This window comes from Astatotilapia calliptera, chromosome 15, assembly GCF_900246225.1.
Source record: "Astatotilapia calliptera chromosome 15, fAstCal1.2, whole genome shotgun sequence".
In the NCBI taxonomy this organism is placed as follows: Eukaryota; Metazoa; Chordata; class Actinopteri; order Cichliformes; family Cichlidae; genus Astatotilapia; species Astatotilapia calliptera.
The window spans coordinates 14,408,813-14,422,194 of record NC_039316.1 but is presented as its reverse complement, the minus strand read 5'-3'; the positions used below and the strand labels follow the sequence as shown (position 1 = coordinate 14,422,194).

General features: G+C 41.4%; 1 protein-coding gene across 6 annotated transcripts in view; it reads right to left on the bottom strand.

Annotated features, from left to right (window-relative positions):
* lama2 (laminin, alpha 2) overlaps positions 1-13,382 on the bottom strand; it is a 231,551-nt gene that overhangs the window by 36,970 nt on the left and 181,199 nt on the right. For all 6 annotated transcript variants that reach the window (XM_026194235.1, XM_026194236.1, XM_026194237.1 and 3 more), the window contains 4 exons: positions 7,659-7,821; positions 2,108-2,186; positions 1,900-2,031; positions 56-172 (listed from right to left, as the gene is read on the bottom strand). In XM_026194235.1, the coding sequence (XP_026050020.1) occupies positions 56-172; positions 1,900-2,031; positions 2,108-2,186; positions 7,659-7,821 (491 nt within the window). The remainder of the gene's footprint in view (positions 1-55; positions 173-1,899; positions 2,032-2,107; positions 2,187-7,658; positions 7,822-13,382) is intronic.

The following is a 13,382-nucleotide window of genomic DNA, read 5'->3' as shown; positions in this document are numbered from 1 at the left end:
CTAGAGTGGACAGAGGTTTAAAGTGTTACAGAGCACGAAAGGTTTATTTCCGTACCTCGATCTCTTTGTTGACGTTGTCAGAAAGCTGGTTCGCTTCACCCAGTAGACGTTCTCCTTCTCTAAGAACCTTCTGTGCTTCCTGTTTCACTCCGCTGACTGCAGATCGCTTCCTCTGCATTAAAAGAAAACAGGACCAGATTCAGATGGTGGGGTCAGGAGTTGGTGGTAAAAACATGAAAGCATGGATCCATCTGGCCTTACACCACTGGTTGAGGCTGGTGGTGGTGGTGTAATGTGTGGGGGGGTATGTTGTAGGCACACTTTGAGCCTCTTAGTACCAACCGAGCATCATTCAAACAGTACAGCCTCCCCAAATATTGTTGCAGGTCAAGTCCATCTCTTTACCCCAGTGTAGCCACATTCTGATGGCTGCTTCCAGTTGGATAATGTGCTATGTCGCAAAACCCAAATCATCTCAGACTGGTTTCATCACAATGAGCTTAATGACCTCCACAGTCAGCAGATCTCAATCCAACAGAGAACCTCTGCGATGTGGTGGACTAGGAGATTTATATCATGGATGTGCAGCTGGCAAGTCTGCAGTAGCTGTGTGATGCCATCGGGTTGATATGGACCAAAATCTCTAAGCAGTGTTTCTGGGTCGAATCTGTGCCACAAAGAATTAAGACAGTTCTGAGGGCAAAAGGGGTAGTGAGCCGTAACTAGCAAGGTGCATTTAATGAAATTGCTGTGAGACTATATTGATTGAGTGTGTCAGAGATAGAAGACTGTATAATCTTTCCTGTAGGATATGTAGGATAATCTATTCAATAAATGTTTGCTATTTTTTTCTGTTAGAGGTTATGCTGCATCTAAGCCCTTCTTGATGATTAATCACATGCAAAAGGCTTCTCAACAAAATAAGATTAAGTGGCATCAATGATTTATAGATGGTGAATTTCAGTCTTTGGGATTATTAAGCATTTTTATTGTTTTTTCAGTTTAGGAGACAGAAACTAAAAGATTTAATTGTCTTATGTCTAAAGTCAGAAATAAAATACACTTAAAACGTTATCGTTACTATCAGACGTTGGGTAACGTGTGGCCTTGTGCCTTTAACTTTGTGACCCAACTTCTTAAAGACTGGAACATGCTTATTGGTATGAGCATAAATTTGTGCACTGGTCTCTCTCAAGTGCATGGAAGGGTCCAAAAATGTGCAAACAGTCATTTTGGTGCTCTTTTCTGTAGCTATCCAGGCCACAGTAGAAAGTACAGAGCAAATGGGGAGTAACAAAGACATCACACAGCAGTGTTCATGTAGATGCTTCAGGTTCAGAGTCGGTTTTTATGAAATACTGCTCGCTTCAGCACTTTAGAGTATACGGCAAATACATTGACAAGTAATTGTAATGCCAACAGAAGGGTGTTTTTACAGAATCTACTGTCAATGGTCTAAATGGTCTGTATTTGTATAGCGCTTTACTTGGTCCTAAGGACCCCAAAGCGCTTTAACTATACACAATCATCCACCCATTCACACACTGGTGATGGCAAGCTACAGTGTAGCCACAGCTGCCCTGGGGCGCACTGACAGAGGCGAGGCTGCCGGACACTGGCGCCACCGGCCACCACCAGTAGGCAATGGGTGAAGTGTCTTGCCCAAGGATACAATGACCGAGATTGTCGGAGCCGGGGCTCGAACCGGCAACCTTCCAATTACAAGACGAATGCCCAACTCTTGAGCCACGATCGCCCCATTGTGTGATAGTTAAAGAGGCATAGAGGCTTTGCTTACCACATTATGACAACATTTAACTAACTGACATCTCAAAATATCAGTTATACACAAAACACACAGTTTGGACACGAGGTCACAATGTAAACTCGTGCTTGTACCTCCAGGGCTGTGAGGTTAGCTTGGTTTTGGTAAGCCAGTGAGCCAGCCAGACTTGTCTGTCCCTGGGCAAAGATGAGCAGACCATGGGCATCCCTGAGCTTCTCCTCATGGTCCGAAAGCTTCTCTTTTATCTTAGAAAGAAGATAAGGAGGTGTTAAGCCATTCATTTAGTAAAACTGAAGACAAATAAGTAAAATTAATTGTCACCTCTGCCTTGAGGTCTTCAGTGGCCTGATGCGGTTTACCAAAGAGTCTTTGGACTTTCTGATACAACTCTTCTGCTAAACTGAATGGAAAAAGAGGAGAGAGAGAGACTGGATTATTTCCATTAAATCCCACAGTGTTACTGCACAGTGTCATACATGACTTAGTAGAACAGTGGATTAAAGTATCACATGCGAATACTAGAATCCACAGAAGAGACAAGAGGATGGGAGTTACTGCCATGTGTGAAAGACCCTCTGCTAGTCTGAAGACAATAATCACTCCATATGACTGAACACTGAAATGTGGGTCTGAAATTAGCAGCGTTTGTCTATTGACCCCTCAGGCTAAGATAGATTAAATTGCAGCAATGTAAAACATTGCAAATATCACTCTAACATGCGTGTCTGTGTGGGTGAGGGGGTAAAGCAACACGTGGTAATATACACTGCAACAGAATTTGCTATATAGGTAACAGCAATAAATATAACTGGAAGAAAACGAGATTCTAAAAGATAACTAAAACCTAACAACCGAGCCTCATCAGGCTGCCTGTCTGAGAAATACTCCGAGGCATAAATTTTGCATTCAGCTTGCTGCAACAAATATCCAGAGCCAACAATCCAGAGACTTTGTTTAATATAAAAGGAATTTTAAGCTGTCATCAGGCTTTGTTTAAGGGACATTTCATTAAAATTTAATAGTTTTGTTGTGCTGTTCTCATTCTAAGTGCAGTACACACTGAGTATCTAACATGGGATGGATCATTTGCAAATGTATTTATGTATAATGTTTGTGTTTGGCTTTTACAGAACAATCCATTTTCTCTTTTTACAACATCAGGCTCAGCAAGGCTGAGAGTGGGGAGGTGACAATAGTCATTTTCCTCAATGGGAAAGGCAGACTCAGACACTCCATGTGCATTCTAGGCTATGAAATGAAATGAAAACAGCAGTAGAAGCAAGTGAGTGCATGGCTTTCAGGTGAGCAGTGTGGTACCAGGCATCCAGCAAATGAAAGAGCAGAGCACTGATTGCTTAGAGAGCCAGTATACTCCATCAGAAATACTTCATAGGTGTTCAAACAGTCTCTACTGCCACATATTTCCAAAGACAAAATTGGATGGGAGAGTACAATCTCTGAAACTTATGTTGCAACATTCATGGCCGTCGCATACACGGCCAGCTGTATGAAGGTGAGAAAGTTGGCAGAGTGTAAACTTTCTAAAGCCCCTGTTTCAGCCTTTATATGAATTTAGGGGGCTTTTTGCATAACGCAGTGCATAATCATGAATGTTTCCAGAAAAGACTTCTCAAAATGAAAAACTTGAAAAGGAAAACTAGCCAGTGGGCAGCAATGATTGTTTTGCAACAACCGAGACATTGAGCATTTTCAACATGGACATCTTGTCATGTTGAAGACACCTAAAAGTCACCACTTCACATTTTGGGTGGCTTGTAGCAAATATTCTCTTCTTTAGCTGGCTCGGGGCATCAGAGGATGTGTACATAGGGGATAGACTCAAGGGAAAACGTTCACAGAGCACCAATCGTGTGAGCCGGTGTGTACCCGGACGCCCACCCCCAGACACAAAGAACCACCAACGCACCGACACCTGAGGGAGTCCGCCACTGGCAGGGGAAGTGGTGGTGGGTGGAGATAGGCCTCCAAACCTTGGAGGGCCTGAGATGTCCCCAGAGAGGTGGCGTCTGATACCCAACCTGACATATAGACACAGACATACAGGCACACACAGACACAAACATTCATTCCCACCCTCATGCTCTCATATGCACTTACTCCACACTCAACCAACGTGGAGACAGACATAAAGAGACGCTGTACACACGAGCACACTCCCCAAGCGTACTCTACAAACCGGGTCTAGGTACCCTTGCCCCTGGAGGGGGGAACTGCACCCAGACCCAGGTGGTGTTACCCTTTTCCCTGCGGTGGGGGGAGGCAGACCGCCCCGACTCCGCAGCAGCAGGGAGGCCCCACACTCCAGACCGCAGTCGGACGGCCAACTCCTCCTCCTAGCCCCCCCGCTCCAGCAGGCCGCAGAGAACGGGGGTGAGAGAAGACTCCAAACCTCCCTCCACCCGCTCATTGTAGTGTTGATGCATGTGTGTTCTAAGGTGCATTTAAAACCCAGGAGGGCATGGAGCTACCTGCCAGAGAGCAGCAGGTAAGCGCATGGTCCCTCCTGCTAGCCCTCAATGTCTACGTGTATTTAAAATTGAGAGGTGGGCAACGACGCCAGGGGTGAGGTGTACACCCTGATGGTACTTTGGACTCCGTGTATCGTGCCCACCCCCAAGATCCTATATGTATGTGTAATGAGAGTGTGAGTAATGTGAATGTCTAAGTTGTGGGATAAAATTGAGGCAGAGGCAGCCAGAAGGGGACAGGGGGGGGGGGGGGGGGGGGGGTAGCCTCCTCTGCACCCTGGTGACATACCCCTACTCCATGATGTGAACTTTTAGAAAGCAGAAATACTTTCAAACAGTTTAGTAGCCATATGCTTACCAGTGAGTCCTGTAATGAGTGCAATTTTTAACCTTCAGCATTAAAAAGGACTACAAGGATCTAGTGTCCTCCAGTTAAGAGTACTCAGAGGACAATTTCATATAATTTTAGGGACATATGGAAGGTAATGATTTGATCTGATGACAATTTAATGAACCCTGTGGAGAATAGCAAGAGAAAGTCAAAGTTAAAAAAATATAACGGGCGCATCTAACAATTAATTATTACAACATCATTATATACTAATGCTGCATGTGAATGAAAGTAACATTTGCAGCACACTGCAAAGTTTTTGAACTCTGGCATATCTAGATGAAATATAAACAGTATGCATAATTGTGCCAGCTTTGCTCATTTTAGCACTTGTTTTTTGCTAGCGTTTTCTTTGCTCCCCTCAGGGCTCAGTGAAATAATGCACTGTGAACTGACAGGCAAGTCACTGAATAGCAGTGGCAACTTCTCTTTGTCTCTGTTTTTCCTCATATGTTATCCCATCACAACTCGCTGTCCATCTGTTAGCTGTTCCCCTGTCCCTCTGTGACTTTTCTTCTCACTACCTGTTCTTTGTATGGCTGTGTCTTTCTCCGCTTCTGCCCCCGCGGTGATACTTTTAATTAACTCATCGACCTTGTCAACATTTACTGCTCAAAGGGACAGACAAAGAGAGGGAGCAAAGGAGGGAAGACGGGAACAGATTACAAATTCCATCAAATGCATTGAGAGAGACAGAAAGTGTGGGAACGCAAAGGGGGAAACATCAACAGGGCTTTAGGACACATAGCAATCAGATCTCTGTAAGTGGGAGTGGTTTACATCTGATACCCAATGTCCAAAAAAAGAAAGAAAGAAATCACAAAGGAATGATGGGTTTGCTTAATTTAACCTCTACATATTACCTAACAATTTTCCAAATACTCAGTGCAGTGTTGTTTTACAAATGAAGGTGATTTTCTTTTATTCCCGGCATTCACGGAAAGTTCCATAAACAAATAGAATCTAAATGAAACTAGTTTCTAACTCTTGAAAATATCAAGTCTGACATCATTTGCAGTTTACTTTATCAATACACGCGGCAGAATTTTCTTTATTTAAATGGCCAGAAACAAACATAGTGCATTTACAAAGTAATTACACACAAGTTTAATTTTTTTCAAACTAATTTACCGCAAACCATAAGTAGAAATGTCCACTTTGTGACAATACAAAAGGTGATTTTGCAAAAAGCGAATGTATTTCTTACTTCCTGCCTTCTGCACACTCTACCCAGGCAGCAACCTTGCTAAAATCAAACCGAGTATTTACAAGTGAGAGAAAATCTCTGAAGCAGAGTGTTTTGTACACATTGGAACAATGTCCTGGCACCACTCACAATTTCATGAGTAAAAACAGCTCAAAGTAAATGCAAAGTCTTGAACAAGTGAGAGCAAAATAACTGGTAGGTGGAATCCTGGAGTCACATCAAACAAATGTGTTGATTTCTTTCATCTGCATTCTTTTATCTCTTTATTATCACTAAATTTAGAAACATCATGTTTCAAATTGATGCTGAAAAGCGAGTTTGTGAACTAAATAAGCATTCAGAATATTCAAGCTGTACTATTATAAGCCAATATTACCAGATTGTTCAGAAAACCCTTCAGATGATCCAAAATGCTGCAGCAAGATAATATTTCCCAGATGGTGGTGTCTCTCTTTGGCTTCCGGTTAAATCAAGAATTGAATTAAAATCATTCTCCTCACATTTTCGGGGTGGCTGTAGCTCAGGTGGTAGAGCAGGTCATCTACTAATCAGAAAGTTGGTGGTTTGATCCCTGGCTGCTCCAGTCTGCATGCCAAATATCCTTGTGCGAGATACTAACCCCAAGTTGCTCTCCAATGCTTCCATCTGAGTGTGAATGTGTTTGAATGTTAGACAGAAAGCGCTTAAGCACAGAAAAAAGTGCTTGAATGAATGGGTGATGTATAATGTTGTATAAAGCGCTTTAAGTGCTCAAGTAGAGTAAAAGTGCTATATAAGAACCATCCCATTTACTGTAGAAAGTCCGCTCATATCTTCCTCAATCAGGCCTCCTCATATCTTAAAGAGCCAGTAGTACTATATTATCTTAATAGAGCATTTTGTGGTTCATATTGTATTTAAAAGCAGAATGGGAGGCTGAGCCTTCGGCTATCAGGCCCCTCTCTTGTGGAGCTAGCTCCCGGTTTGAATTTGGTAGACAGACTTAAGATTAGACTTTAAACTTTGGCCTTTTGATAAAGCTTAAACTTTTGGCTTTATCACAAGACCCTCAGCATCCCTTGGTTATGCTGATATAGGTCCAGGCTGCTGCAGGACTTGTGATGTACTGAGCACTTCATCTCCACCCACCTCAATTTATTCTTTGTGTGTTTACATGGCACTGTTGTGTCTTCTCTCTCCCACATGGACTTTTTCGTCTTGTCTCCCCCTGTTCTCCTTTCTTCATTTCGCTTCCCCCCCCCCCCCCCCCAAACATGTCACAGCACGTGGTTGCTTCTATCTGAATCTGCTTCTGCTGGAGGTTTCTTCCTGATAAAAGGCAGTTTTTCCTTCCCACCATCACCCAATGCTTGATCATAGATTTATTTGTCTGGTTGATGTGATTTCCACTGTTACACTAGGTTTTTTTCTTTCCACTATAAAGCACCTAGAGATAACAGTTGTGATTTGAATCTACAAATTTTACAAAAAATAAAATAAAAATAATGAAGACAGCGAGAAAGAGAAACATCAAGCATCCTCAAAAAGTGCCCATAGCATGGATGCTCACTTTTTCTCTTGTACTCAGACATGACTGTTAGCATGTTTTATCTCTGTATATTACCACCTTATGGTTTGCACACACTCCGTTGCATATGTCTAAAACAATGGCTGGTCTGTTTACTTAGTTTTCCTTTTGTGTGTGTGTGTGTGTGTGTGTGTGTGTGTGTGTGTGTGTGTGTGTGTGTGTGTGTGGGAGATAGAAAAACATGACCTCTGTACATATGTGTTCATGTGTTTCCATACTTGTTTTCCTCCTCTGCAATAACTTTCTTCCCTCCCAGCTGTCGTTGCCTCATCTCATGCAGCATAGCCTGGATCTCCTCCTTCATCTCGCTCAGGCTTTTTTCTGGAGTTCCACCTCTCCGTGAAAGAGACTGATTCAACTCAGCAGCCTTTGATTCGAGGTCTGGAGACAAAGACACAACGTGAAAGTAGTCTGAATCTAGAACACGGCAGGTGGACAGACTCAATTCATGCAGTCACAGTTTTACAAGCATTTCAGATTCACTGAAATTTCCTCAGGGTTAATAATGAACTTTTATATTTTAAATATATAGGTATTATCAAGTTCGGATGTTTTTATTTTAGTCACCTTAACAGTTCTGCTTAGCTTCGCTAACAAACCTTTCAGCAACCAAGAGCAGAAAAACTTCAAAACAAGCTTTGAAACACACCACTGACACGTAATCATCTTATGAAATCAGTTTATACACTGGCCAGCAATTCCTGTAATGACATATTCACTTTATATTTTAGAGCAGTTTTATTTTTTACTCTCTCCTGGGAAAATAATCTGGGTATTTTCAGTTGTTAGATGATCAAATTTAGTTTAAAAACAACATTAACACACCAGAGCTTGGTGCATGAAAGGGAGAGTCTAATCTATTTATCAGAGCTAAAGATTTCTCTGTCAGTTCTTTGTGGATTTGTCACCATGATCAGCTTCTTTGACAATTTTCAGTAGTTAGTCTGTTATATACAAGACAAACAGCCAAGAGGGTCAATCTCCTTTTAGTGTATAGGCAATATACAGCCCAACTGTGTAAGCAAAATAACTCCATAAAGATGGATAAAAACATGAAAAAAAATGTCCTATTTAGTAGGGCTGTTCGATATAATGATATATATCGGATGACGATATAAAAACGTCTATCGTTTCATTTTACACTATAGTTTGTTTCATGGTGTCGCAAAATAAACTGTTTACGGCAATATTTTTTCATTGTTTTGATGGTCACTGTAGTGGCTATATTCATTTCTTAAAGTTCTCTCTTTCTCTTATATTTTATATAACCACACTACGGACAGACAAGCGCCTGTTTTTATGCGTTGTCGTTAGCAACAACGACGGTAACAGCATCGCGTTTTCGCTTGTTTATGTTCCACATAAACCTTTCACAATAAAGCTCAAGATTAGTGATGTGCGATACCACTGATTTCCTTTCTGATCCGATACCAAGTAACATTCAGGGTGGTATCGACAATACTGATACTTTGTACAAAAACGTATTTTATTTATTGTATCTCAAATTATAGCATCATTATGATTACAGGACATCAGATTACTTCTTCTTATCACTTAATAATGCAGAGTTCATCATATAGAAATAAAAAAAACCTGAAGTTGTGCTATTTGAACACCTTGCCTGCCTGCAGCACTAAAGGACTCTGTGAGAGACGTCTGTCTTGCCCTAGCAGCACCTGTCCCTCTCCTCCTCTTCAGTCTCAACATACGCTCGTCATATTCTGTGATATGATTTACTCTGAGGTGTTTGACAAGGTTAGTGATGTTGCCACAACCATACATGCCAACCCTCCCGATTTTTCCGGGAGAATACCGAATTTCAGTGCCCCTCCCGAAAATCTCCCGGAGCCACCATTCTCCCGAATTTCTCCCGATTTTCCACCCGGACAACAAAATTGAAAAACCATATCGCAGAATCCAATTCCAGTTTCCAACAATGGCGACAGCTACTTGGTTTTAATATTACTCTTATTTCTCTTTCTTGGTCGCAAAAAAACTTTTAACATATTTTCAGGTGAGAATGTAGCTGTGTAAACTTCAAATATCGTCTTCAAACCCCCGCGGTCTTTCGCTACTCGGGTTAAACATGATATATAAGTCACTTAAGATAACTTAAAAATGTTATTGTTTGGCTTTTTCAGTGTTTTATTTGTTCGTGAGTAAATCGGTTTGGCTGAGATTAAAGTTATTAGATTCGATTAATTTAAATTTAACTTTATTAATCCCTCGGGATTAATACAGCTGAATAAACGTCAAAAAGAAAATGATTAAACAGAAGTGTGAGACGGTCGAGTGTTTACGCCAGCGCCCGGTTATATTTTAGATAGCAAGGAGCAGACGGCAGAGTTTCACTCCACCGAGGGAACTCATGACGTACTACCCGGCTTTCTTTAGACCACGAAGGCCGGGTCCTCAGGTGGAAGCGGCCTCTGAATTTGGACACCCCCACTGTTTCCGGGTCGGCCAAACATTTAACGTATTTTATCCGATAAATAAACACTGTAAAATGTATTCCCCCCCAACAGCCCTAGTATGGCCACAACACCTCACTCTTGGAGCACTTTTTTGCCACATGTATCGCAAACCACGTCTCAGCTGTTTGTGGAGGTAAAATAAGTCCTCACATGACTCCAATTAGGCTCAGCCATTGTTGTGCGTGTGCACGCCAAGGGGCGCGAGACATTTATACAGCCGTATTTCGCACATGACTATGAAAGGCGGAAGAGGAAGTAGTTCCTTTGAATGTAGACAATCCGAATGATATTACTAAAATATCGATATTTTAATGTGAGAATCGATTCTAGACCATAAATGATTGGTATCGGAGGAATCGATATTTCAGGATCGATCCGCACATCACTACTCAAGATCCTGTTGAGACTTTTCAAAATAAACGTAATCACGTGAAAGAGCAGGTTATTTGCAGATGAGAAGTAAAAAAAGAGCGGCCGGGTGCTAAAAAATAAACCTTAGACTCAAACGTTAGGACAGGCTTTTCCCCGCAGCACGCCGTGTAATAAATACTCACAAAGAAAACGGCAGCCGTTACAACTTATGTCTAAAAATGTGTAGTTTCATGCATCGGTTAAAACACTCGACTCCAGCTACATGACGCGCAGCTGGAAACACTTCCTGCAAGTCGAGCTTCCCGAGATTCACAGAATTTACAGAAAATGTTGCATTTTTGTGATTTATATCGTTATTGGGACGATAGAATTCTTATATCGGGATATGAGATTTGGGTCATATCGCACAGCCCTACTATTTAGTGCAAAGAAGTAAAACTACATTCTGAAAATGTTCACACCACGCAAACTGTTAATTTACAAAACGGATAGTGGACACTCTAACATTCAGCAAATGATTCAGCACAAATTTCATGGCAATCCATTAGCTGCTGAGAAATTTCAGCCATCACTAAAGTAGTGGACAGAAACTGCACAAAATACTAAATTCATCATCCACAGATTGAATTTTCTAAACCTGTATGACTTTAATCTAATGATGGAAACACTGTGTTTTCAAGTATTATCTTGCCTGTTCAGTCCACAGCATTATTATAAGGTAGAATTATCAGAGGGACAACTCAGACTGAGCAGTTTGGAGATAATGTTAGAGAGGCATGGCTGAGATGGTTTGGACATGTGCAGAGGAGGGATAGTGGATGTATTGGACAAAGGTTGCTGAATGCTGTGCTGCCAGGCCAGAGGAAAAGAGGACGACCACATAGGAGTGAAGGAGGACATGCAGAGGACTGGTGTGACAGAAGTGGATGCTAGGGACAGTTTGAGAAGTGCACACAGAAATCCTCTTCATATATACAGAGATGTACCACAGCCAAACAGATGAACACGCCAAACCTGATGGACATTCTGTCTTTGGCAAAGTCTGACAGTAAGACACAAATGCACACGCTAAAGCTCTATTCAAAGCAAAGGAGTTTATGTCTGCCCCTCTTTAATTAAATTACAGCTAGTGAAATCTCAAACTAATCAATAATTAAAATACAGTAAAAAAAAGAGACTCTATGGCTATTCAAACTGCTGCAACCCTAATGAGAAGTGTGTCTGTGTATTTGCTTATGCAAAACGAAAACAGAAGAGGGAAAAACTGAATGTGTGTTTGTGTGGTTTGTGTGTCTGCTGTAATGCTGCAATCCTTTCTCATTTGAAATGTAAACACAATATGATTAAAGTAAGTTCAAAGTTAAACGGAGTATGTGAGTGTTTGGAAGGTGTTTGTGTACGGGTGGGCCTGAGTGTATGTGTGCGCAGTTGTGGCAATGCAGCATTTCCGCTCATTTAAAATGTAAACATGCCGTGATTAGAGCCAAGACAGAAGTAAAGCCATCATGCTAATGAACAGCTGTACTGCATGTGTGTATGTGTGCGCATGTTGCATTTGTGTGTGCGTATGTCTATGAGTTTGTAAGTGTGTGTCACAGCCATATAATTACATAGTAGGATTTAAAAGCCAATTAAACACTTAAAACGTGGATGGAATCATATTATGCTATCTAGTAAACACAGGCACGCACACAGAGAAAAGTGTGTACAGTATTATTATGTGTGTGCATGTGTGTGGCTGTGCATGCGCAGCTGTATGAATGTGTGTGTACATTGGCATCAGTGTTTGTGTATCTGGTGTGTGTGTGTGTGTGTGTGTGTGTGTGTGTGTGTGTGTGTGTGTGTGTGTGTGTGTGTGTGTGCATGCGCACGCGTTTGTGATAGCCACTAATTAAGTCTCTAATTGCTGCTCTCAATCATCCAGTGAGCTGCAACACAGTCTCTCTTTTCCTCTCTCAGAAACAAACACGTGCGCGCACACAACCATAATCACACAATGATTAGGCAGAGGGCCAGAGAGCTGGGAGCAACAACAAGAAGAGGACAGTTTCATCACAGCCAGCCAGAATGGGTTGGTTTAGTAACTTTCTTTTATCACACAAGCCATAAAATTTTCATAGTGGAAATCAAAATATTTCATTATTTGACTACACAGTTTTAGAAAGAGCACACTTGTTTGTTGTTCCCACCTAATATCAGCAAAGGGGAGGAAGAGCCACTTATAAATAGATTTATTTGTGCTAAGCCTAAGTAGAATTCAATTAGAGTTGCTCAGGATAAAGTGACTAAAACTAGAGCCACACACGCACATATATAACTATTTTATATATATAACCATTTTCACCAACAAGAATATTATTTTTTTTTAAAGCTTTGACTGTCTAACTGGAGCAGTTATTGAAAGGGAAAACACAGAGAACAACACATTAGACAACAGGGAGCGACTGTGGAAACAGGTGACAAACCAAGCTGCACTCAAGATCCACTTATTCGCTCGCTATGGAGCTTTTATCAGCAGATAAAGTTTAGGTGGTTACCATGGAGCTGCAGTGTTTTTAGTTTTTCTGTTAAAGGGTTGTGTCTTTTGTCCATACTAAAACACCTTTTTCCAGCCAGCATGAATACAAGTAATAAAAAAAAAAAAACTCAGAATAGGGGAAAAAAAAACACTTTTGTGACAGCAAAGTTTATCTAAAAATGAGAGTTCAAAAACAAGTGAGTGGAGACTGTTTGAAATCGGCAGCTTTTTCTAATGCCAAAGATGCAGTGGGTTAAAAAAATATCTTGGTGATGGCACACTGCATTGAATTGTGTCACTGATGTTTACTTTGTTAAATGTGAAAAAAGGGGAGTAGCTTTTCTTTCTTCACAGTTCATCCTACACTGGACCTGAGTCCACCCGCTGTCGGCAACAACCTGTTTAACCTAGTGCCCACATAGCCAGTTCACTGCTGGCTGGTCCTTGTAAACAGAGGCTTTACAAATAGGCTGATTTTCCCACAGCCAGAGCCATGTGCCAGGGATAACCACATCAGGGATATAATCTCAGTGACATACACAACCAAGAGTACAAACGATTGTTCGAAACTGTTCATT